This window comes from Herpailurus yagouaroundi, unplaced genomic scaffold (genome assembly GCF_014898765.1).
Source record: "Herpailurus yagouaroundi ecotype Mexico unplaced genomic scaffold, PumYag 255, whole genome shotgun sequence".
Classification (NCBI taxonomy): Eukaryota; Metazoa; Chordata; class Mammalia; order Carnivora; family Felidae; genus Herpailurus; species Herpailurus yagouaroundi.
In genome coordinates this window covers 734,494-762,043 of record NW_024412472.1, presented here as the reverse complement: position 1 = coordinate 762,043, position 27,550 = coordinate 734,494, and the positions used below count along the sequence as shown (strand labels likewise).

Here is a 27,550-nt window from a genome sequence, read left to right as displayed (position 1 = left end):
GTAAAGAAACTGTTCATGTTTGCTCCATATTGGAGGGGTATGAGTAATTCACATGAAAATGAAAGTAAGAAATGAAGGAACAGATCATGTTTCCTAATATATAGCTCTATATACATCCCAGCTGAAAAATCTTTCACTACAGCAAAAATTTCTATGGGATTTTTTTCTCTGAAAAACATAATGCATTTTCTCAGGAATATTTTTTTTAAGTTTCTCATGGATTTTTGCCATTATAATGCAGTGATAAAAGTCATGATAAGTTAACATCAATCCATTCAATAACATGGTGAGGGGGTACTTATCTAACAATTACGTGCAGGAAGCCCGTGAGAACTTCTGAGCGAACTTATTGGACCCATGGAGGGCACTGGGTGTGCATCTGCAAATAACTGTGAAAATGGATGTATGGATGTAAAACCCCTACACACAGGAGACTAACTGCCTACAGAACACACAGTCAATGTTGGGCTGAATTACAAGAGCTCCTTGCTTTTAGAGAGGGAAAAATCATTTTCTTCTACCTTCCTGCTTGTCTGTCCCAGGAGAACATTTTAAGTACAAGGAATTAGGGATGGAAAGTTCCCAGAGGGCAAAGTCCCCAAGGTTCTGGAGTTATAACTCTACCCAGATACTTCAGGAACTAACTGGAACAGCATCAGTGGAGCCAGACCCCTACTCCATCCTAAGTTTGTGGAGAGGATGCCTGAAAGGTAGCTATAGCAAGATTAAGGAGAACATGGGGTGAAGGTGGGGGGATCTTTCTCTTCAATGCAGATCTGTGCTGCATTCCATTCCTGAATCACTACTGCTGAAGTAGTCTGAAAATGGGGTAGTAGAGACTGCATCCTGTCTCAGGTCAGGAGGCACCTGTGAGAACCTTTGCTCTGAGACCTTCCCTTTTGCTCTTCTCTTGCCTTTTTGGATCTTTTGCTGGGTGCTGCCAGAGATGCAGAGGGGCAGGAATTTGTCTCTAGTAGATTAATGAACAGAGGGAGTCAGGTAACTATATCATCTGGGACTCAGATTTGCAAACGTGGGGGTTTCATATGTGAATAGGAAAATTTAGTTTAGGGCAAAGAATCTTCTGCCCACAAATGTTTGAATCATGGCATAGGAATGAAATTTAATCTCGGGGCACCTGGGTGGCTCAGTCAGTTAAGTGTCTGAGTCTATGATCTCATGGTTCAGTTCATGAGTTCAAGCTCAGGTCATAATCTCACAGCTCGTGAGTTCAAGCCCTGCACCGAGGCACTGCACTGACAGTACAGAGCCTGCTTGGGATTTTCTCTCTCCCTGTCCCTCTGCCCCTCCCTGACTTGTGTGCTTTCTCTCTCAAAATAAACAAATAAACTTCATATTTTAGGTTTAGGACAGAGATCACAGTTGGAGGGTCAGTGAGAGTCAGAAGGTTGTTCCTCCTATGTCAGCTCAATATAAAGAATTTCTAAAATCTATTGCTGCCACAAAGAGAAAGTTATGCACAGATCATAGAGGTATCTGTCACACTGGTTGGTTTAGATCAATGATGTCTGAAATGATACTTGGGAGAGAGGTCTCACAATTCTGAGTTTTGGAGTTAGGTGGTCCCTAACAACCCTTCCCCTTTTTTAAACAGGGCTTCCATAGTGCTATCCTGCAGTCTGATAAAAGTTAACCCTGCAGGGTCTCTGATTTTATCATTGCTCTTCAACCTCACTGGCTTCTTCATCCTGTCCCTACCCACAACCTGTAGTCATTAGCTCTAGGTCCTCAGCCCTAGTGCTCCACTGGCTAGCTCTGATTGCAATCCAAGATTTTAAGAGGAGAGTAGAACATCATGGTCTCAGATATTTTACTTCTAAGGCTGAGTAGGTAGTTCAATGCTTTTTGGATAAGTTATGGATTGAACTCAGAGTAACATCCAGAGAAAAGAGAAGAAAAGAAGAGTCAGTGAGTGGAAAGAACAGATAAAAAAACACTCCTATGTTGTCCTCAGAAATTTCATCCTAGGGCTATAATTATCCTAAAGTTCTTCAGGAGACAAAGAGAATATGCTTCTTCTTCTGTACCTCTCCATGGATACTCATGCCTGAATTGCCATTTTTTTCCATTTGGCTATACCCTCTAATGGTCATTTCAAGATATTCCTTCCTTCCATGTAATTAATTCCCAATTCCTGCCAAGAATACTCTGAATGATTGAAAATTAAAAGATTCTTGAGCATGGTGAATTTGGGGGCTCTGACCTATAAGAAGAAGTGTAAAAATTTTGCAAAGAGTTAGATCAGAGGGTGCAATCAAAGAGTTTTGCAAAGACTTAGATCAGAGGGTGGGAAAGATCAAAGACAAACCTAAATGATGAAAGTGGTGTTTGGAGGGAGTATTTCAAATTTGGTGGCATGAGGTTGTGCATCCTGTAGGTCATTGTGGCAAGGTCTGGGCTGTTCAGGTGCAATTAGTTATGTCTCAAACTTACAAGTGAATGTATCCAATAAGAAAAATTTAAGGAAAAACAAAGTTCAATGAACACAGTGGCCAAGACAGGAGAAGGTCCTTTGTTAACCAACTCAAGACTGGATGTTTTTTTCTGTGGGTGTTTATCTTCATGAACAACTGTATGTGCAGCATCTGCCAATCCTTGTGAGTACTCCACCAAGGCACAGCATAACCAGTAGACAAGAGGACCTGGATTGTTACAGTGAAGACCAAAAGGGATATAGAAAGGAAACGAAAGGACTTGAGGTAGACTTCATCACCCTCACATTATTGCAATCAGAACAATCAACTTTCATCTTGTTTAAAGACACATATCATTCTCACATTTCTATGTGCACATTCTACTTTTAAGGTTGTTTCTTCACCAAAGTTAAGAATCCTACATATGTTAATATGTACCAGCAATTATTTGGCCACTGTCACACACACTTATGTGGAATTGCACATTCTTCCATTAAAACTGTTTGTTCCCTGAAGCTAAGAATCCTACATATATGAATACATATTGGCAATTCTTTGGTGGGATCAACACCAATGAACTAAAATAACATTTTAGACAAGGTGAAAATTAACTAACATTAATTCCAGGGTATCATTTTTTCAAACTGTGATTAAAGCCAACTATAGCTGAAAATTCAGAATGGGGGGTGGCATAGAGAACTAAGGCCATGCGCCTGAGTCCTTACTTTGTGCCAGACTCTGCTACTCATTTGTGCATATTGCTAAATTGTCATGTGGTAGTCTAGGTGGTAATTAAATAATAAAACACAAAAGGGAAGAAATTTAAGAGTACAAATTTAGAGACTCACCTTTCACAAAGTAGTTTCCAAGTAATTTCTCCTTCTCTTTAGTTGCTGCAAAGATATAAAACTTCCTTAAACTTAAATTTTGAATAATTCAAACATATCTAAACAAAGCACATATCCTCAGTCCTCTATACTGCTTAAATTGATAGGATTATCCCAGTAGCATGGCACAAAGGACAAACAGATGAATTCACATGACTCTGGATGACTTGCTAGGACTCAAGCATGTCACCTAGGTGAAGCAAATTGTTCTAAATCCATGTGTCATGTGTCACTAGCTAATTTTTATCCTAATTTTACAGACCACTACAAGAAAGCTGTAGAAATATATGACAAAATATGACAGCACATCAAAATGGCACCATCTCCTCTGAAGTTTCAGACTTCCTCCTGAATTGTTTTGTCAGGTCCCACACCTGGCAACTTTTTTTTTCCCTCCCCCTAAGCCTTCTCTTCTTCCTGGCCATGGGGGCCAATGGTGTTCTCCTGATCACTATATGGCTGGAAGCCTCTCTGCATGAGCCCATGTACTATCTACTCAGCATCCTCTCCCTATTGGACATTGTGCTCTGCCTCACTGTCATTCCCAAGGTCCTGGCCATCTTTTGGTTTGAACTCAAGTCCATCAGCTTCTATGCCTGCTTCCTCCAGATGTACATTATGAACTGTTTCCTTGCCATGGAGTCCTGCACATTCATGGTCATGGCCTATGACCGTTATGTGGCCATCTGCCATCCACTGAGGTACCCATCCATCATCACTGACCAATTTGTAGTCAAGGCTGCCATTTTTATTTTGGCCAGGAATGTTATTTCTACAGTGCCTATTCCCATTCTCTCATCCAGACTCCATTATTGTGGGAGAAAGGTCATTGAAAACTGTATCTGTGCCAATATGTCTGTCTCCAGGCTCTCCTGTAATGATGTCACCATCAATCGCCTCTACCAGTTTGCTGGAGGCTGGACACTGCTAGGATCCGACCTCATCCTCATCTTCCTCTCCTACACCCTCATACTGCGAGCGGTGCTGAGACTCAAGGCAGAGGGTGCTGTGGCCAAGGCCCTGAGCACATGTGGCTCCCACTTCATCCTTATCCTCTTCTTCAGCACCATCCTTCTGGTCTTCGTGCTCACTCATGTGGTGAAGAAGAAGGTCTCCCCTGATGTTCCAGTCTTGCTCAACGTCCTCCACCATGTCATCCCCGCAGCCCTCAACCCCATAGTTTATGGAGTGCGGACCCAGGAGATCAAGCAAGGAATCCAGAGATTACTGAAGAAAGGGTGGTAATAAGGATAATTGGATCTCTTTATTCCTAATATAGTTTAAGTTTGAATCAAATCATGGGTAATTCAGCTGAAATTTTATCTATGAGTTACAATTTCAAACTGGTTATTGGATATTGTGTCTTATTTAATAAAATTTAAGTTTCATTGTAAGTTTCCTTTTGTCTCACTTTTACTTTAACAATATCCTTGACCACTTTACTTTTTTTCTCCACACATATTATCCTATACTAACAACATACAGAGATTCCATGGGTAGGTTCTGAAGTGACAAATTTATGTTCCTGAATATACAGCTGTTAATATTTCATGCCTTTGCATTCTTGAATATACAACTGTGGATATTTGGGGGTACAGTTATGTAATGTGTAATGCATTCTTATTCTTATTTCCACAGAAGGAAGCATATTGGATACAAAGACATAGGAGTTGAATTTCAGTCCTGAATGATGGAAGATTGCTATTCATGTGTAACTGGGTCTGTAATTGGGTTATCTTTTGAAATGTGCATTGCAAGAGAACTGGGATTTTTCTTGGATTTCTCATTTGTGAAACAATTAGCAATGAGTTTGATCAGATTTAAGAGATTCCTAAATTCTCCTCCCCAAAGGGGAGGACATTTATCTTTTGGATCCAGAGTGTCATATTTTATGATATGCACAGATAGCTCTGCTAAAGAGTTAAAGATTGCAAGGATTGTAATATATGATGCAGTAATAATAATTTAAATATCAAAAATATAATATCTGAACATTATTTTCATGTTAATTGTACAGTATCTAAAGATACTTTGTGTCCTGGTAATTCTTCAGATATGAATACACAAAAATAGAATTTTGTTGCTGTCAGGAGCTAAAACTATGGTTAGTGGTAATACAATATGAGTTCCAAGAACATATTTTTCTCAATGGGAGAGAATGAGGAATGGAATAAGGCATATCTATATGTAGTAAGTTACCGGACAACATAAGAAAGCACTAGATAGAGAGTTAAAGGTCTGAAATGTAAGGCTTACACAACTACACAAAAAGTTGGGTTCTTGGGAACAAATTAGGTGGTCTCATTGTGTTTCATGTTACTCATCTGTTACCCTTGTGAATAGTGAAAATTTTATTTTAAAAGATTCTTTCTAAATATAAGCTTTTGCACCTTAATAACAACTCATAAGTGTGTTTCCTTGTTTCATCATGGAAGGAAAATCTCTCAACAGTCTAATGCCAATACTGTCCCCAAAATCTAGGCCTCTTAGCCTTCATTGATTCATCCTGGGCCTACTTAAGTTTTCATTCTGCAAAACTGTCCATTTCTTGTTCTTCTCTGTCTCACAATAAAGAACAATGAATTGGTATCTCATTCCTCTTCTTCTAAATACCATTATGAGCTACTATTGGAAAAAAGAACAAACACCAAAAACAGGTACTGACATAATTAAGAATCAATAGTTAAAAGAACATAATCAACATTTTATTGGGGATAACTATCAAAAGTAAAAAAAAAAAAAAACAGAAAGAAAAAACAATGTCAAGATACAATTAGGTTCATGCCATAGATAACCTTTTTCTTTGTTACTTGAAAAAGAGCTCTCCAAAATCTCATTCTCTCACACATTTCAACCTTAAAAAATTATTTGGTTTAAAATACGACTTACGGGCTCTGTGCTGACAGCTCAGAGCCTGTAGCCTGCTTCAGGTTCTGTGTCTCCCTCTCTCTCTGGCCCTCCCCCGTTCATGCTCTGTCTCTGTCTCAAAAATAAATAAACGTTAAAAAAAAAATTTAAAATAGGGGGGGCGCCTGGGTGGCTCAGTCGATTAAGCATCCGACTTTGGCTCAGGTCATGATCTCCCGCTCTGTGAGTTCCAGCCCCGCATCGGGCTCTGTGCTGACAGCTCAGAGCCTGGAGCTCGCTTCAGATTCTGTGTCTCCCTCTCTCTCTGGCCCTCCCGCGTTCATGCTCTGTCTCTCTCTGTCTCAAAAAATAAATAAACATTAAAAATTTTTTTAAAGACGACTTAAAAAGTGGAAAAACATTCCATGCTTATGTATTGGAAGAACAAATATTGTTAAAATGTTAATATGACCCAAATCAATCTACATATTTAGCGCAATTCCTATGAAAATAACACCAGCATTCTTCAGTGAGCTAGAACAAACAATCCTAAAATTTGTATGGATCCAGACAGGACCCCAAACAGCCAAAGCAATCCTGAAAAGGAAAACCAAAGCTGGGGCATTGCAACTCTGGACTTCAAGCCATATTAAAAAGCAGTAATCATCAAGACAGTATGTTACTGGCAGAAGAACAGACACATCAATCAATAGAACAGAGTAGAGAACCCAGAAACAAACCCACAAATGTATAGCCAACTAATCTTCGATAAAGCAGGAAAGAATATCCAATGGAAAAAATACAGTCTCTTCAGCAAATGGTGTTGGGAAAACTGGACAGTGACATGTAGAAGAATAAACTTGGACCACATTTTTACACTATACACAAAAATGAACTCAAAATGAATGAAAGACCTAAACATAACACAGGAATCCATCAAAATCCTAGAAGAGAAAACAGATAACAACCTCTTTGACCTCTGCCACATCAACTTCTTACTCAACATGTCTCCAGAGGCAAGGGAAACAAAACCAAAAATGAACTATTAGGACCTCATCAAGATAAAAACCTTCTGTACAGCTAAGGAAACAATCAGCAAAACTAAAAGGCAACTGAAACAATGGGGGAATATATTTGCAAATGAAATAACAGATACAGGGATTGTATCCAAAATCTATAAGTAATTTATCAAACTCAACACCCAAAAACCAAATAATCCAGTGAAGAAATGGGCAAAAAACATGAACAGACACTTCTCCAAAGAAGACATCCAGATTGCTAACACACACATGAAAAAATGCTCAACATCACTCATCATCAGGGAAATACAAATTAAAACCACAATAAGATACCACCTCACACCTGTAAGAATATGAACAATTCAGGCAACATCATAAGTTGCTGAGGATATGGAGAAAGAGCAACCCTTTTGTAGTGCTGGTGGGAATGCAACCTGGTGCAGCCACTCTGGAAAACAATATGGAAATTCCTCAAAAAAATTAAAATAGAACTACCCTATGACCTAGCAATTGCACTACTAGGTATTTATCCAAAGGATTCAGTTATGCTTTTTTGAAGGGGCCCATGCACCCCAATGTTCATAGTTACACAATCAACAATAGTCAAAGTATGAAAAGAGCCCAAATGTCCCATTGACTGATGAATGGATAAAGAAGATGTAGTATGTATACACATGTGTATATATTCCATATATATATATGTATATATATATATATATATATATATACACACATATATATGATGAAACATTACTCAGTGATCAAAAAGAATGATATCTTGCCATTTGAAACAACATGGATGGACCTAAAGTGTGTTACGCTAAGCAAAATAAGCCAGTCAGAGAAAGACAAATATCATATGATTTCACTCATTTGTGGAATTTAAGAAATAAGACAGATGAACATAAGGGAAGGAAAGCAAAAATAATATAAAAACAGAGAGGGAGACAAACCATAAGAAACTCTTAAATACAGATTACAAATTGAGGGTTGCTGGTGGAGTTTTGGATGGGGGGATGGATTAAGCAGGACACTTGCTGGGATGAGCACTGGGTGTTATATGTAAAGTGATGAATCACTAAATTCTATTCCTGAAATCATTATTACACTACATGTTAACTAACTTGGATGAAAATAAATTTAAAATTAAAATTAAAATTAATAAAAAAATAAAGAGCATGTAACTGGATACCAACAGAAAAGTCTTACAAATATGATATAATGTGCTAATGTGAAGTTATCTGCTCATCAAGGGACCAAAAACTTTCAGGACTAATCTCCACCAGGGTCATATTGCATAGCAAACCAAGATCTCTCCAATTAGCTATTAGAAAACTTGAACATTGAATGCATGAAAAGGGCTACATCAGGGGATTTAAAGCATATACCACCCAAGACTGAGAAAATTTGACACGTGTTGTCTTCCAAACTAGACAGTAAAATCTTTACATTTAAAACTTATATTTTTGAAAGTTTTACATTGTTGTGTTTATATGCAGCTTTTACACATTTATGGCTCACATCAAAGCAGTATTGACAGATCCATTTGAGAAGTTCAAAAGATTAATGACGGCTTTATCCCACTAAAATAATTGATACTAAAACAGTGCTGTCCAATGTGAGCCACATCCTTAATTTTAAATGTTTTAGTCACCACTGTAAACTATAAAAAGAAATTAAATTGAACTTAATTATGTGTTTTGTTGAATCCAATATCTAAAACATAATTTCAACACATAATACATACAAAAGAATTTAATACTAACATATTTTACATTCTTTTTATGTATGCTAGGTCTTTGAAATCCAGTGTGTATTTTACATTTATGTTGACAAAGTACAGCATCCATTCATGATAAAAATGCCCAGCAAAGTATATTTATAGGGAAATATCCTCAACATAATGAAGGCTATCTGTGAAACACCCAGAGCTAACGTCATCCTCGACAGGGAAAAACTGAGAGCTTTTCCCCTATGGTCAGGAACAAGACAGAGATGTCCACTCACCACTGTTATTTAACTTAGTACTGGATGCCCTAGCCTCAGAAATCTGACAACAAAAAGAAATAAAAGGCATCCAAATCACCAAGGACTGATGTCAGAAACAAAGGCAAAAGAAAAAGTTAAATTTTTCTTTCAACTTAAAGGCCACTGATAAGTCCTTTAGACATGCAGAGTCACCTTCCTCTAGAAACTCAGCTGCCTCAATGTTGACACTTTGCTAAGAGCAAAAGGCAATCTTAGCTTAACATTATCCCAACCCCCACAATCTTGTGAGTCTACTTTAAACATATAGAAATGCCTTTGGAAACTTGCTTTACCTCTACGCCCCAAGATGTATGTTGGCAAACATCCTCCAAGCAAAGGCCCACTGATACATATCTGAAGGGTCTCATGTCTGAGGGTTTATTAAACAGCAATAAATGACCTTTTTCCAACAATAGCTAGACCCCTAAGTGTCCTGGAAACCTTGTTTCCAAAATAGAGACCTGTGCTCTCCCTATTTGAAGTTATACAATCAGTCACCCATCACGACCCCAGTGCAGCTCTTTCTGCCCATGGGTACTATCCCCGTGCTTTAATTAAACCACCTTTTTGCACCAAAGACATCTCAAGAATTCTTTCTTGGCCACTGGCTTTGAACCCCAACATTTCCACATCAAGAAGAAGTAAAACTTTCACTATTTGCAGATGACATAATTCTCTATATAGAAAACCCAAAAGACTCCACCAAAATATTCCGAGAACTGAAAATCAAATTGAGTAAAATTGTAGGACACAATTAAATGTACAGTGTTATATTTCTGTACACTAATATAGAAGCAGCAGAAAGAGAAATTAAGGAATCAATCTCATTTACAATTGCACCAAAAATAATGAGATATCTAGGAATATACCTAAGCAAAGAGGTGAAAGACCTGTACTCTGAAAATCATAAAATATTGATGAAAGAAACTGAAAATGACACAAGGAAATGGAAGTGGAAATGAGCATTCGATGCTCATTGGAAGAAAAAATATCTATGGAAGAAAAAATATTTTTGAAATGTCTATATTACCCAAAGCAACATACAAATTTACACAAGGAAATGGAAGTGGAAATGAGCATTTGATGCTCATTGGAAGAAAAAATATCGATGGGAGAAAAAATATTTTTGAAATGTCTGTATTACCCAAAGCAACATACAAATTTAATGCAATTCCTATCAAAACACTAACAGCATTTTTCATAGAGCTACAGCAAATAATCCTAAAATGTGTATGGAACCACAAAGTACCCTGAATAGCCAAAGCAATCTTAAAAAGAAAACCAAACCTGAAGGCATCACAATTCCAGATTTCAAATTACATTACAAAGTTGTGGTGATCAAAGCAGTATGGTACTGGCACAAAAACTGGCACATTGATCACTAGAACAGAACAGAAAACCCAGAAATGGATCCACAACTATAGGGGCAATTAATTGTCAACAAAGCAAGAAAGAATATCCAACGGTAAAATGACAGTCTTTTCAACAAATGGTGCTGGAAAATGGACAGCAATATGCAAAAGAATGAAACTGGACTACTTTGTTGCATCATGCACACAAATAAATTCAAAATGGATAAAAGACCTAAATGTGAGACAGGAAACCATAAAAATACTGGAGGAGGAAACAAGCAGTAACCTCTTTGATGTCGACTGGAGCAATTTCTTACTAGATAGGTCTTCTGAGGCAATGGAAACTAAAGCAAAAATAAAACTATGGGGATTTATCAAAGTAAAAAGTTTCTGCATAGCAAAGGAAACTATCAACAAAAGTAAAAGGCAACAGATGGATGGGAGAAGTTATTTGTAAATGATATATCTGATAAAGGGTTTATATCCAAAATCTATAAAGTATCAAACTCGGGGCACCAGGGTGGCTCAGATGGTTAAGCGTCTGACTCTTGATTTCAGCTCAGGTCATGATCTCATGGTTCATTGAGCACCACATCCACACTGTTGGCATGAAGTCTGCTTGGGATTTTGTCTTCCTCTTTCTATGCCCCTCCTCTGCTTCCTCTCTCTCTCTCTCTCTCTCTCTCTCTCTCTCTCTCTCTCTTTCAAAATAAATAAATAAACTTTATAAAAACTCAACACCCAAAAAACAAATAATCCAGTGAAGAAATGAGCAGAAGACATGAAGAGACATTTTTCTAAAGACATCCAGATGGCTAATAGACACATGAAAAGATGCTCAACATCACTAATCACCAGAGAAACACAAATCAAAACCATAGTGAGACACCACCTCACAGCTGTCAGACTGGCTAAAATTGGGGCATCTGTGTGGCTCAGTCAGTTAAGCTTCTGACTCTTGGTTTTGCCTCAGGCTATGACCCCAAGATCCCTTAGACTGAACCCTGCATCGGGCTCGGCACTGATTTTGGAGCTTACTTGAGATTCTCTCTCTCACCATCTGCCACTCTCCCTGACTGAAGCTCTCTCTTTAAGTAAAATTTTTAAAAATTTTAAGGGGTACCTAGGTGGCTCAGTTGGTTAAGCATCCAACTCTTGATTTGGGCTTAGGTCATTATCTTGTGGATCCTGAGATCTAGCCCTGTGTTGGACTGTGCACTAGCAGCATGATTTCTGCTTAGGATTCTCTCTCTATCCTTCTCTCCCTGCCCTTCCCTCACTCTCTTCCTCTCAAAAACAGGTAGATAAACTTAAAAATTTTTAAATATAAAAAAAAGTAGTAACATATTCATCTAGATTATTTTTTAAAGGTCACATCAAATGGTATAAGGAATGTGAAAATACACGTCAGAAATTTCCAGTGAGATTTTTAAATATTTTGGAGAGATATTTGGTAATTCCTAGTAAAATTAAATATTTTTGTATGCTATAAGTGAAAACACAAACCATTCCTACACACACTCTAAGGACTCTAAGAGAAGCATACAAATATATTAACAGTAACAATATTGTTAAGAGTTAATTGTAAGTCATTTTGGTGTTGACTACTTACATAAAAAAAGAAAATACATATCATGGGAATTGAACAGCAATCAAAAAGAATGACTTACACAGAACAACATGGACAGTTGTTAAGATTTAGTGTTGTGTGAACACAAAGAATAAGATCAGATTTATGATCCCATATCATTTATAAAATCCAATATCCAAATCATCCTCCAATAGATGAACATGTAGTTGCATAAGCATACATGAGATTAATTAGAAAGACATATTTTAAGAACACTGGAGCTTTCACTTTTCTAAACAGAAGAGAAATAGGAGTGAAGTTGAGATATGCAGTTGACAGAGAAATAAAAATAAAGCAAAATAAAGCCTTTAAAAAGACTGATGCTGATGGCACACCATCACCCTTGGTCAGGGGTACTGTAATTGTATTCTACAGTGGTAGAACACAGGTGGTAGGTGGTAGCTGCACCTGTGGTGAGAACAGCATAACTGTATACACTCGTCGAATCACTATGTTGTACATCTGACAGTAATGCAACATTGTGTGTAGGCTGTAATCAATTTTTTAAAATGAAAAATAAGAACGAAAAAGAAACTCATGATGCTTGCTCCCATAATTTGAGGATGTAAATAATTCTCATGAGTCTCAAAATGAAAATGAAAAATAAATTGTGTTCCCTAGCATACAGTTGTAGATACATCCTATTTGAAAAGTCTTTCAATACAGCAAAAATCACTGTAGGATTTTGACTTTGAAAGACACATTGCATTTTCACAGGATTATTTGTTAAATTATTTTTGTTAATTTAAATCTTAGTTAACATACAATGCAATATTGGTTTCAGGAGCAGAATTCAGTGATTCATCACTTACATACCAAACCCTGTGCTCATCACAAGTGCTCATTTTAATACCCATCACCTGGGGCGCCTGGGTGGCGCAGTCGGTTAAGCGTCCGGCTTCAGCCAGGTCACGATCTCGCGGTTCGTGAGTTCGAGCCCCGCGTCGGGCTCTGGGCTGATGGCTCAGAGCCTGGAGCCTGTTTCCGATTCTGTGTCCCCCTCTCTCTCTGCCCCTCCCCCATTCATGCTCTGTCTCTCTCTGTCCCAAAAATAAATAAACGTTGAAAAAAAAAAATACCCATCACCTATCTAGCCCCTCTTCCACCCACCAGCAACCCTTAGTTTTCTATCACTAAGAATCTCTTGTGGTTTGTTTCCCCCCTTCTCTTTTTCCTCCACTTTCCATGTGCTCTACTGTTTTATTTCTTCAATTCCATAAAAGTGTGAAGTCATATGGTATTTGTCTTTCTCTGGTTGGCTTATTTTCTTAACATGATACATTCAAGCTCCATCTACATCATTGCAAATGGCAAGATTTCACTCTTTTTGATGGCTGAGTAATATTCCATTATATATATATATACATATATATATATATATATATATATATATATATATGCCACATCTTGTTTATCCATTTATCAGTCAATGGACATTTGAGCTCTCTCCATAGTTTAGCTATTGTTGACAATGCTGCTATAATTATTGGAGTGCATATACCCCTTCGAATCAGCATTTTTGTATCCTTTAGGGAAATACCTAATAGTACAAATGTAGGCTCATAGGGTAGTGCTCTTCTTAGTTTTTTGTGGACCCTACATACTGTCCTGCAGAGCACCTGCAACAGTTTGCATTCCCACTAACAGGGTAAGGGAGTTCCCCTTTCTCTGCATCCTTAAAAACACCTGTTGTTTCTTGTGTCGTTAATTTTAGCCATTCTGATAGGTGTGAAATGGTGTCCCATTGTGTATTTGATTTGTAATTCCCTGATAATGAGTGAAATTGAGACTGTTTTTATGTGTCTGTTGGCTGTCTGGATGTCTTCTTTGGAAAAGTGTCTATTCATGTCTTCCTTCCATTTCTTAACTGGGTTGTTGTTTTGGGGGGTGTTGGGCTTGATAACTTCTTTATAGATTTTGGATACTAACCCTTGTGCCCTCCATGGGTCCAATAAGCTCACTCAGAAGTTATTATGGGCTTCGTCCACATGATTGTTAGATAGATACCTCCCAAACCATACTATCAAATGGATTGATGTTAACTTATCATGACTTGTATGATGGCATCATAATGATAATAATGCTACAGTAACTTGAAAAAAGAATCTCCTTGATTTTACAGAGAAAGAAAATCATTTTTTTCTCCAACCTGCCTGCTTGTCTGTCCTAAGAGGATCTTTTAAGAACAAGGAAGAAGGGATTGGAGAAGTTCCCAGAAGGTAAAATCCCTTAGGCTCTGGAGTTATAACTACCCCCAGATATTTCAGGAACTAACCAGAACTCCGATATCAGTGGACCCCAGCTTCACATCCTCTGTAAGTGAGTCTGGGTATAGAGGGTGCCTGAGAAGCAGCTATATCAAGATTAGCCAGAGCACTGGGGATGGGGAGAGGAGACACCTTTCTCTTCCATCAGATCAGTGCTCCTTTCCATTCCGGAGTCAGTACTGCTGAAGTAATCTGAAAACAGGGTAGTAGAGACTGAACCCTGTCTCACGTCAGGAAGCACAAATAAGAACCTGTGCGAAGGGACTTTCCCTTCTGCCCCCTCTTGCCTTTTTGGGTCTTTTGCTGGGTGGTACCAGAGAGGCAAATACGCAGGACTTTGTCCACAGGAGATGAATGGGAATGGGAGTCTGGAAAGGGCATTATCTGCAGCTTAGTTTAGATGATTTGGAGTTATCAACTGTACATATTGAAACACAGGGACTTTAGGGCAAAATATCTGCCTACAAATGCTTGAATCATGGTGGAGGAATTAAATTAAATCTAGCTAACATTAGAGGTTGAAGACAGAGACCACAATTGGGGATCAGAGGGAGTAATAAAGTAGTTCTTCAGATTAAGCTCAATCTAAAGAATTTCTACAAGCTATGCTGTAAAAACAAAAAATTATGCCCAGAAGATAACTGAGGTACCTGTCACTGGTTGCACTCAATAATTTCCTAAACAATATTTGGGAGAAATGGTTCAAGTTCTGTCTGAGTTTCTGGAGTTATGTGGTCCTGACAATACTACTACTACTACTACTACTACTAATAATAATAATAATAATAAACAGTACTATCGGACACAACATAAAAGAAAACTAAGAAGAAAATTGCATTCAGAGCAGTGAAACCAGGAGTCAAAATAGTAAGTGTGAGGAAAAGAGAGATTCCAGATTTCTGGAAAAGTGCCTGAGGATTTTATGGGCATGTGCATGGAGATGAGAGAGAGAAACCTAAAAACATATAAAACAAAATGCCAGATAAGATATGTATTTCTACACACTTTGGTGACACAGGAAACAGATGTATTCATATATTCACTGGCTTTAGACCTAACTTTCATTTCTTCCACATCCAAACCCTACTAATTAAACTGTGAAAATATACACAATATCAATGAATTTCAATTTGCCCATTTCAAAAGATAAATTGTTAAAGTGGTCAACTTAACCTACGTACTTCAGAATGTTATGAGTCACACATGAAATATGTTTAAAATTCATCTCCAAATCGCCAGTCATTACTTATTCTATTAGCAAGAGAAAAAGAATTGGAAAGCCATCTAAATCTCTTCTACTTATCATGTGAGATCCATGCCTGGCAGGTGCCAGCTGCACAAACCCTTGCTTAGGAAAGCAGAGGATCAAAGAGAATAGAGGAACCCTGGAAGGGAATGACCTATTCCCCCTCTGAGAGTAAGTCCCAGACACTAACAGGGTCTCCTGATGCAGAGAATCTAACAGCAGCCAGGTGAGCAAGACTGGAACTGCCACTGGGGAACAGAAAATCCTAACTGGAACAAAAAAAAAACCCTATTTGAACAACCCCAAGAAAAAAAATTACTAAAGGTATGAAAATATCATTCATCTTTGAGTTCACAGTTTTATTGTAACTTCCCTCATTGCCACCCTGTCCCCATTCCAACACTATTTCTCCTCCATCAGATTCAGTTATCAAAAACATTCATTGTATCATGCATGAAGCTGTTTTCTTTTTTATAGAATTGATGGGGTAAACACATTATCATACAATTTTTCATGAGATCCAGAGGAATCCTAGAAAATGCTCCAACACAACTGTATTAAGCAGGAAGATCAGTGTAATACAGTAGTGGGTGGTTAAGGTTGTGAGATATAAATTCCTTTTTGGTAATGTGATATTATAACATATCTCACTACATGCTAAATAACTCGAAAGGGATGAAGTCCTAGGATATTTCAGTACAGTTAGAAGAAATGGTAAAAGTTCCCAAATTAATATGCAATTTATGTTGTATAGTGAGCCTAAAGAGTAATAAACAGGGAAGTACTTAAAACCTCTAATGAAAAAGTGTTTCTAAACCTATAAAGTAATGGTTTAACAGAGGCCTTGGTGCATGTAGACAGATTAGCTACAATGGACTGAGAGATTTGAAGTACCCCACAAAGACCTGATCCTTACCTTTGACCAGACTACAGCCATCTTTCAAATCTCTTTCACAATTCAGGGGGACAACCATATTGGAATCCTTCACCCTTAATGTAAAGGAGAGAAGCACCTCACTATATTTACATTGTTTCACCAGCCAATGTCCCTTGTACCTTGTCCCATATCAGAGTTACTCAGCCTCTCCTTCACTCTCCTAATAGTTTGTCAAGACCTGTCATTTGTTCTTATTATTACTCATTGCCCCCTGAATGGTTTCCTTTTACCTCCTGAGAGTAAGGACAGTCTTTTTCAATGTTGTGATCCTAGCACCTAACAGAATGCCAGGGGAGGATATTAAGTGATAAGAGAACATGGCAACATTGAATTGTGCTTGGAAACAGAGAAATGTGTACCTGGATCATTATACTGAAGATGGAAAAATAAAATTAAAATGGGATGCTAATCTTTAAAGTTAAGACTTCATCACACTATTGCAACCAGAACAGATTTTCACCTTTTCTGATAGCAGGTATGGGTCTCACATAGCTATGTGAAATTTCTCCTTTTCCTCTTAAGTTTCTTTCTTTCCAAAGTTAAGAATCCTACAAATGTGAAGATGTATAGAGGAGGAAAAATTTGACTATTTGGCAAGATCCTCACCTACCTCATTAAATGACTGTTTACAGATTATGAAGATTAAGTACTTTATCTGCAGGGCATCATTGTTTAAATCTGTAATTAATGCAAACTACAGCTGAAAACTCAGAACAGGAGTGGCAGGGAAAGCTAGGGACACTTATCTGAATGCCAATTTTGCCAGGCTGTACTACTTGTCTGCGTATATTATTACACTTCAGTTATCATGTGGTAGTCTATATGATAATTAAAGAATAAAACACAAAAGGAAGAAACTTATAAGAACAATTTGGGACACACCAGTCCAAAAGTAGTTTTCTAGGCAATTCTCTCCTTCTCTTTAGTTTCTGCAAAGAAATAACATGTTTGAACAAATCAAACATGTCTAAACAAACCATATATCCTCAGTCCTCTATACTGCTTAAATTGATAGGATTATCCCAGTAGCATGGCACAAAGGACAAACAGATGAATTCACATGACTCTGGATGACTTGCTAGGACTCAAGCATGTCACCTAGGTGAAGCAAATTGTTCTAAATCCATGTGTCATGTGTCACTAGCTAATTTTTATCCTAATTTTACAGACCACTACAAGAATTGTAGAAATATATGACAAAATATGACATCACACCAAAATGGCACCATCTCCTCTGAGGTTTCAGACTTCCTCCTGAATTGTTTTGTCAGGTCCCACACCTGGCAGCTCTGGTTGTCCCTGCCACTCAGTCTCCTCCTTTTCCTGGCCATGGTGGCCAATATTGTTCTCCTGATCACCATATGGCTGGAAGCCTCTCTGCATGAGCCCATGTACTATCTACTCAGCATCCTCTCCCTGCTGGACATCATACTCAGTCTCACTGTCATTCCCAAGGTCCTAGCTATCATCTGGTTTGACCTCAAGTCCATCAGTTTCTATGCCTGCTTCCTCCAGATGTTCATCATGAATGGCTTCTTTGCCATGGAGTCCTGTACATTCATGGTCATGGCCTATGACCGTTATGTGGCTATCTGTCACCCACTGAGGTACCCATCCATCATCACTGACCAATTTGTAGTCAAGGCTGCTGTCTTTATTTTGGCCAGGAGTAGTATTGTTACAATGCCTATCCCCATTCTCTCATCCCGACTCCATTATTGTGGGAGAAAGGTCATTGAGAACTGCATCTGCACCAATATGTCTGTCTCCAGGCTCTCCTGTGATGATGTCACCATCAATCGCCTTTACCAGTTTGCTATAGGATGGACTGTGCTAGGATCTGACCTCATCCTCATCTTTCTCTCCTACACCCTCATACTGCGAGCGGTGCTGAGACTCAAGGCAGAGGGTGCTGTGGCCAAGGCCCTGAGCACATGTGGCTCCCACTTCATCCTTATCCTCTTCTTCAGCACCATCCTGCTGGTCTTCGTGCTCACTCTTGTGGTGAAGAAGAAAGTCTCCCCTGATGTGCCAGTCTTGCTCAACATCCTCCACCATGTTATCTTCTCAGCCCTCAACCCCATTGTGTATGGGGTGCGAACCCAGGAGATCAAGCAAGGAATCCAGAGATTATTAAAGAAAGGGTGCTAATAAGGACAACAGGATCTCTGCATTCCTGAGTTTTGAATCAATAATGGGTGAGGGGGTTGATATTCACATCCACGAGTTGCAATCTCAAAGTGGGTAAATTGAATAACGTGTCTTCTTTAATAAAACTTACGTTTCATTGTAATTTCTTTTTTTTTCTCACTTCTCCCTTAGGACTATCATTGACCCCTTTTGATTTTCCCCCAAAATATCCTATTTTGACAAAATACTGGGAATCCTTGGGGGACAGGTTCTGAAGTGAGAAATTTATGTTCCTGAGTATACAGCTGTTAATATGTCATGCCTTTGGAGTTGAATATACAACTGTGGACATTTTGGCTTACAGTTGTATAATATGTAATGCATTCTTATTCTTATTTCCACATAAGGGAGCATATTAAAGACAAAGACATAGGCGTGAAATTTCAGTCCTAAATGATGGATCATTACTGCTGATCCTAATTGAGTCTCCATTTGGGTGATGATTCAAAATGAGGTTTGTAAGAGGACAGGGTTTTTGGATGGATTTGTTACTTGTGCAACAATTAGCAATGTATTTGATTAGATTTGAGATACTCATAAATTTTCCTCCCCAAAGGTTTGTGCTTTGGACGTTTATCTTTTGGATCCAGGCTGTCAAAATTTATGGTATCAAAATACAGTTCCTCTGATGAGTTAAAGATTGCAAGAATTGGGCACTTGGGTGGCTCAGTCAGTTAAGCATCTGATTCAGTCTCAGGTAGTGATCTCATGGTTCGTGAGTTCCAATTCCACATCAGGTGAGCTTGAGCCCCACTTCAGGTGAGTTCTGGTTATCGCTCTTTCCCTCTCGCTCTCTCTGCCCCTCACTCACTTGCATACGCTCTCTTTCTCAAATAAAATAAAAACTAAAAAAAAAAGTTTGCGAGTGTTGTTATGTATCATCCTGTAATAATAATTTAAATATGGAAAATATAATATCTGAACATTGTTTTCATATTAACTGTACAGTTTCTAAGCACTAGATAGAGACTTAAGGTTTGAATTGTAAGTCCTGCACAACTACCAAAAAAAGGGGGTCTTTGGGAACAAATTAGGTGTTCTCATTGTGTTTCATGGTATATACTCATTGGCTACCCCTGAGAATAGTGAACAATTTGTTTTAGAATATACTTGCTTTTTAATTTTTTTTAGAGACAGAGAGAGACAGAGCATGAGCAGGGGAGGGTCAGAGAGAGAGGGAGACACAGAATCCAAAGCAGGCTCCAGGCACCAAGCTGTCAGCACAGAACCTGATGCAGGGCTTGAACTCATGGAGTGTGAGATCATGACCTGAGCTGAAGTCGGATGCTTAACCAACTGAGCCACCCAGGCACCCCAGAATATCCTTTCTAAATATGAGCTTTTGTGCCTCAATAACAACTTATCAGTGTGTTTCCTTGTTTAGACCATGGAAGGAAAATCTCTTAACAGTCTAAATCAATACTCCCCCCTAAACCTGGGTCTTTCAGCCTTAACTGAGCACCTGGATTCATCTTTAGACTACTCAAGCTTTCACTCAGCACAACTCTGTTTCTTCATCTTCTCCATCTCACAGTGAAGAATAATAAATTGGTGTTTCATTCCTCTGCTTCTGGATATCACTATGAGCTACTATTTGAAAAATAAACCTGTACACACATAATTAAGAAATAATAGTTAAGAGAAGCCTGGGTGGTTCAGTTGGTTAAGCATCTGACTCTTGATTTAAGTTCAGGTCATGAACTCACGGTTTGAGGGACTGAGCCTCCCATATGGCTCTACATTGAGAAATCTGCTTGGGATTCTCCCTTTCCTTTTCTCTCTCTGTCCCTCCTCTGCTCATATGCTCTCTCTCTCTCTCTCTCTCTCATCCTCAACAAATAAATAAATAAATAAATACAATACAATACAATACTTAGAAGTACATAATCAACATTCTATTTAGGAATAATATGTTTCTCAAAAGTAAAAAAAAAAAGTCAAGATCCAATTAGGTTCATACCATAAATAACCTCTTTCTTTGTCACTTGAAAAAGAACTCCCCAAAATCCCATTCTCTTGCACATTTAAACTTTAACAAAATGACATGGTTTAAAATGTAAAAACTGGAGAGCAACAGGAAGGTCTTATGAATATGAAGATATAATATGCTAAAGTAAATTTATCCTACTATCTCTAAGGAGCTAATTAAAATCTACTAGTTCAAACACTATCATATATTAACATCTTCTCATCAAGGAACTAAAAACTTTCAGGACTAATCTCTACTAGGGTCACATTGTATAACAAACCCAGAGCTCTCCAATTAGCTGTTAGAAAACTTGAACATTGAATGCATGAAAAAGGCTACATCAGGGGATTTAAAGCATATACCACCCAAGACTGAGAAAATTTGGCATAAGCCATGTCTTCCAAAGTAGACTAGCAAAATCTTTATATTTAAAACCTATATTTTTGAAAGTTTTGCATTGTTGTGTTTATATGCAACTTATACACATTTATGGCTCACATCAAAGAAGTACTGACAGATCCATTTGATAAGTTGAACAGATTAACAATGGCTTTATCCCACTAAAATAATTGATACTAAAACAGTGCTGTCCAGAACAATGTGGGCCACATACTTAATTTTAAACATTTTAGTAGCCACATTAATCTATAAAAAGAAAATAAACTGTAAAAAGTAAAAATGTTATATAATAACATATTTTATATTCTTTTTAGGTATTCCAGGTCTTTGAAATCCAGTATGTATTTTACATTTATGGCATATTTCAGTCAGGACAACTGAGTTTCAGGTGCTCAACAGCCACATGTGACTAGTAGGTAATATATGGATCAGTTCAGCACTAGACATACAGCTTCAAAAGGCAAATGAAAAATGGGTAGGAGAGCAATTGAACTGAGGAAAAATGTATCCTTCTTGGAAAAGAATTAAAACAATATTGTTTCTTCTTGGCTGTGACTTTGTTTTTTTTTATGTTTTTCCATATGGAGGAAAGGAAGCCAGTGTTTTAGAGGATGAATAATGATTTCCCTGTCTTAAAATCTTGCATTACATGAGTGCTCATGTCTTAAAGACCAGTGTGAGAAGGGTAAAGTAAGAGAAAACCCATCTATTGCTTTTTACAATACACAGTCCTCAAATCCTGGAGCAACAGATTTGAAATACAACCATATAGGGCCACCGGGGTGGCTCAGTTGGTTAAGCGTCCTCCTCTTGATTTTGGCTCAGGTCATGATCTCACAGTTCCTGGCATCAAGCCCTGCATCAAACACTGTGCTGACAGTGCAGAGCCTGCTTGCGACTTTCTCTCTCCCTTTCCTTCTGCCATTCTCTCTCTCTCTCTCTCTCTCTCTCTCTCTCTCTCTCTCTCTCTCTTTCTCTCTCTTTCTCAAAAAGAAAGAAAGAAAGAAAGAAAGAAAGAAAGAAAGAGAAAGAAAGAAAAAAAGAAGGTCATATGTAAACCTTGGAAGTTACAGAAACTAAGAAAAAATGTAAATAAAGACTTTACTGATGATAAGACAGGAATATTAGTGCTAGGGGAAGCAACAGATGATAGTGTCAAAGGTTTATAAAAAGTTAGATGTTAATAATCATACTCTGTCATTACTTAAACTACTCATAACACTATTTACAGGTACATATGTATGAGTATTTTAAATTAGTTATTTTCAACTCTATTATTTTAATAAAGTATATTTTATATGAAATGCTTAATAGTGTAAATGGTATAATTACTCAGTAAAACATATGAGTAGGAAAAACAGTCTCTTAAAACCTAATACCCATATCCACAAAATGTTACAGCTCAGATTTTGTTGTGAGACTTTTCAGTTTACTTACTTATTACCCACAATTGGACCCTTCCTTCAACGTGCAGAGAAAGACAAATCTTTGGGGGCAGACACAGCTGACACCAGAAATTGTGCCAGAAGAACAATGCAGAGCACAACAGAGAAAGGTAATGGCCCTTCAGGCCAACAGTCCATATTATATTATCTGCAAAATATTCACTGATACCTAATATAGACATCTTTGTTATGGTGCTGGGGTTGCAGTAATGAGCAGGACAGTCAAGGTCCATGTTTATAAGTGCAAACGGCCTGTGCTTGGAGGAAGGAGAAGTCCAAGAAGCAAAGGGAAATGTTAATATGTAGGAAAGACATAGCCAAAGAGAAGCTAAGGTAGAGGCCTAAGTGGCAGTGGCCACTTGGCAAAAAGTCAGGACCCAAATACGGAATAGGATTTGAAGGACTAGGCAGAATATTGCATTAGGAACTTGAGTTTGAGCCAAGGAAGTAACACAATCCTATAAACCGAAGCTATACAAGCACTCTCAACAATAGCCAAATTATGGAAAGAGCCTAAATATCCATCAACTGATGAATGGATAAAGAAATTGTGGTTTATATACACAATGGAGTACTATGTGTCAATGAGAAAGAATGAAATCTGGCCCTCTGTAGCAACGTGGATGGAACTGGAGAGTGTTACGCTAAGTGAAATAAGCCATACAGAGAAAGACAGATACCATATGGTTTCACTCTTATGTGGATCCTGAGAAACTTAACAGAAACCCATGGGGAAGGTGAAGGAAAAAAAAAAAGAGGTTAGAGTGGGAGAGAGCCAAAGCATAAGAGACTCTTAAAAACTGAGAACAAACTGAGGGTTGATGGCGGGTGGGAGGGAGGGGAGGGTGGGTGATGGGTATTGAGGAGGGCACCTTTTGGGATGAGCACTGGGTGTTGTATGGAAACCAATTTGACAATAAATTTCAAAAATAAATAAATAAAATGAAAAAAATGAAAAAAAAAAACCCACAAAGTTATACAGAGGAAATAGGGGCTGAAAAACAGGATTCCCTTCATCAGAACCAGGCACAATCCAGAGAAAATGTATCACAGTACAGTCTAATAGAAATGATAATTCAATGCTAAGACCTCTAACTTCCAAAATATTATTCAAATAATTATACTATGAACCCAGCATGCTTAGATTAGATGCCATATGGGGGAAAGCTGAGACAAGTCACAGAATATTAGATCTGACTGCACACACTAAAACCTAGAAATAAAGTAGCTATCTAATTCCAGGATGCAGGACACATTGTCCTTTGTCAGTGAGAGTTTTCAAATGTCTTGTAATTACAAAAGTACTTGTTTATATTTTCCTTTTTGTGTAATTTAAATCTTGCTTGAATTTTGTGAGCTCTATTTTGTATATATGAATATGGGGGTACTTGCAATGTATGATATAGTCAATGTTTCAATTCTTAAAACTGGTGCTGCCTGTACACAGACTTTGATAGCAGATTTGACAGTATAGGGGGAAAAAAAAACAAAGAATTTAAAGGTATAGAAATGTAAACTATTTAGGGGCGCCTGGGTGGCACAGTCGGTTAAGCGTCCAACTTCAGCCAGGTCACGATCTCGCGGTCCGTGAGTTCGAGCCCCGCGTCGGGCTCTGGGCTGATGGCTCAGAGCCTGGAGCCTGTTTCCGATTCTGTGTCTCCCTCTCTCTCTGCCCCTCGCCCGTTCATGCTCTGTCTCTCTCTGTCCCAAAAATAAATAAAAGTTGAAAAAAAAAAAGAAATGTAAACTATTTAAACTAAAAAACATAGAGAAATGATGCTGAAAAAAAAAAAAAAGTAGAGTGACCTGATGACAGATATAATATTAACCAGTCTAGTATTCATATACTTGGTCATTGAAAGCATAGACAGAGAGGAAGTAGGGGAGAAAAACATAGTGACAATGTATTAGACTTTATAAACTATGTAGAAATAAAATGTGTGGTAAAAATAGAAGAATGATATGGAGGGGTCAAATGGAAATAAACCTTTATAAATTCATATCTTATATATGAAATAGAATAATATTATCTGAAGGCTGACTGATAATAGAAAGAAGCATATATTAAATACTAGCACTGAGAACAGTAGAAATTTTCTTTCAAAAGCCCAGATTTTTAAGGCCACGTAGTTTGTTGCAGCTATTCTGCCATATAGAGTAAAAGAAGCCATGAATGGGTTCTAATCACATCCACATAGCAAATGTCTGTGGTTGAAGAAGTAACAGACATTGGAGGAGTTAAGCTGGAGTAGCTGAGGGACCCAGGGCTTGCTCATCCCTTGAACACAGCTAGATCAACTTCAAATTTTGAACACCTAGTAAATCAATTTGAGGACTGGGAGAACAGTCTGCATAGTTTGAGAGAGAGAACCAGGCAGGTATGAGGTGTGGACACAGGAATTGGGGGAGAGAAAAGCCATGGTGCCATGGAGGGTAGGGAGCTCTTTTTGAGATGAGGAGAGATGGGAGACAGGCAGCATCTCATCAGGTTAATGCAATAAAAGCACTCCCCCAAAACCGCTGTCTGGGGGACTGGGAAGAACTCCAGAAAGTTCTTGTAAAAAGCAGAGATCAAATTCCTAGGTTTTGGAAGTCCTTACCATTCCCTGGAGTCAATTCAGGTGGGTCACAGTGCTTCAGAAGAGGAGGCCTGAGGCCTGGGAGCAGATAGCTGACACCATGGGATGGGGATCCTCTGGGTCGCAGGTTCCCCTTCCTGGACTGCATTTGGAAGAGGGTATATTGACTCCACAAGGACAAAAGACACAGCTGGAGCCTATGATCAGTCTTAACAGCAGGTGACAAAGACACAGGCAGATGCTCTGCTTCACCATAAACTCCAGGCACCTGCGCAGCAGTGCGACTGCCTTTCTGGGACAGAACAGCACCAGGTGCAGCACTGTGAGGTTCACCTTGGGAAGAGGGCAGTGGGTCTGTATCTTGCCAGGTCCTTTAAGATTTGGAGTTATAAAATCCGGACACGCACCAGAGATAAAACATAGGAGAGCTGTCATGCCAGCCATGTCAACAGCCCAGGCACAGATGGGTTGAGGGCAAGGATCTAATGGAGGTTTGAGACACAGGAGGGGAGACTGTTTGCTTGTCTGTGAGGGCTCTCTGATCAGTGGAAGGCATGAGCTCCCCACCCCAGGGAAGAAAGAGCAGGGTGGCACCATCTCCCCCCACCCCCACCAGTGTGGTTGGACTTCAGTGAGCAGCACAGCACCTCCAGTGGAAGCTGAAGTCACACCAAACCCTGCCCCGATGTGCCCTGCAGGACATCTTTACAAGGGCAGGTCTGACTATGAGCCAGTGCAATGGGCCTCTCACCCACAGGACCAACACAGGCACCCCCGCATGCATGAAGTCTACTGATCATAGAGTTCTCTTTAATCAGGCTTATAGTTTTTCGTTCATTTGTTTGGGGGGTTTTGGTGTCCTTTTATCAGATTTTTGGATTAGTCTTATTTTTTTCTTTCTTTATTTATTTTTCTTTGGAATCAGGCTTATAGGTTTTTGTTTGTTCAGGTTTTTTGTTCTTTTTCCATTTTTTTGGATCAGGCTTTTTTTTTTTTCAAATCAGGATTATTTTAACAAACAAATCAAGCCACACCTAGTTAAAGGTCCCAAAACCCCCCAGTGTAAGCAAGGAGGAACTCTGCAGAGGACTGATTCGGGGGAAAGAGCAAACAAATCACAATAGCAGAGTGTACACAGATAACACCAGAAATACTTTCTGAAGTGCTAGGCCCTGGACACTCTATGACTGCCTCTTAATATACCATTATTCTCAGGAGCCGTAAACATGAACAAGCTTTCATAACATGCAAAAGAGAAACCTAGACAAAATGACAAGATGGAAGAATTCTCCCCAAAATAAAGATCAAGAAGAAACCACAAAGAGGGATTGGCTCAAAACAGGTAGAAGCAAAACAGTTCAGAAGCAATCTGAACAAGAATTTAGAACAACAGTTGTGAGAATCCTTGCTGGGCTTGAAAAATACATAGAAGACAGCAGAGAAGCCCCTGCTGCAGAGATAAAAGACCTAAAAACTAGTCGGGCCAAAATAAAAAACTCTATACCTGAGATGCAAAACTGACTGGATGTAATCATAATGATGATTGAAGAAGCAGAAAAATAAATAGGTGATACAGAAGATAAAATTATGGAAAATACTGAAGCTGAAAAGAAGAGGGAAAGAAAACTATTAGATCACAAACATAGACTTGGGAAACTCAGTGATTCCTTAAGCACAACAGTACCTGTGCGATAGGAGTTACAGAAGAGCATGAAAAAGAGACCAAAGTTTTATTTGAAAAAAAATAGAGCTGAGAACATCCCCAGTCTGAAGAAAGAAACAGGCATTCAAGTCCAAGAGGCACAGAGAACTCCCCTAAAAGTCAACAAAAACATGTCAACACCAAGACACACCATTTTGAAACTTGCAACATACCAAGATATGCATACCAAAAGCATCAAAGCTTAGAAAGGACCAGAGAACACCATCAGAAACTGCAACTCTACAGGCAACATAATGGCCATAAATTCGTAACTTTCCGTATTCACTCTAAACATCAATGGACTCAATGTTCCAATCGAAAGACATAGGGTAACATAATGGTTAAGAAAATAAGATCTATCTATATGCTGTTTACAAGAGACCCACTTTAGACCTAAAGACATCTTCAGATTGAATGTAAGGGGATGGAGAACCATCTATCATGCTAATCGTCAACAAAAGAAAGCCTGAGTAGCCATACTTATATCAGACAATCTAGACATTAAAAGAAATACTGTATCAAGAGATGCAGAAGGGCATTATATCATAATCAAGGGGCTATCCACCAAGAAGACCTAACAATTGTAAATATTTATGCGCCAAATGTGGAGCACCCAAA

General features: G+C 38.5%; 2 protein-coding genes across 3 annotated transcripts; both read left to right on the top strand.

Moving 5' to 3' along the window:
- The first annotated feature begins 1,191 nt into the window (after positions 1–1,191).
- LOC121021136 (olfactory receptor 56A3-like) lies at positions 1,192–4,567 on the top strand. 2 transcript variants are annotated; one of them, XM_040461356.1, is made up of 2 exons: positions 1,192–1,225; positions 3,657–4,567. In XM_040461356.1, exons 1-2 carry the CDS (start codon positions 1,192–1,194, stop codon positions 4,565–4,567), a joined length of 945 nt encoding a protein of 314 aa, XP_040317290.1. The 2 variants fall into 2 exon arrangements, with proteins under 2 accessions (XP_040317290.1, XP_040317289.1); XM_040461355.1 differs by lacking the exon at positions 1,192–1,225 and having other exon boundaries at positions 3,620–4,567.
- A 13,284-nt stretch (positions 4,568–17,851) lies between these two features.
- Positions 17,852–18,856, top strand: LOC121021137 (olfactory receptor 56A3-like). The gene has a single exon (XM_040461357.1). The coding sequence runs from the start codon at positions 17,852–17,854 to the stop codon at positions 18,797–18,799; it is 948 nt and encodes a 315-aa protein (XP_040317291.1). The 3' UTR covers positions 18,800–18,856.
- The last annotated feature ends 8,694 nt before the right edge of the window (positions 18,857–27,550 follow it).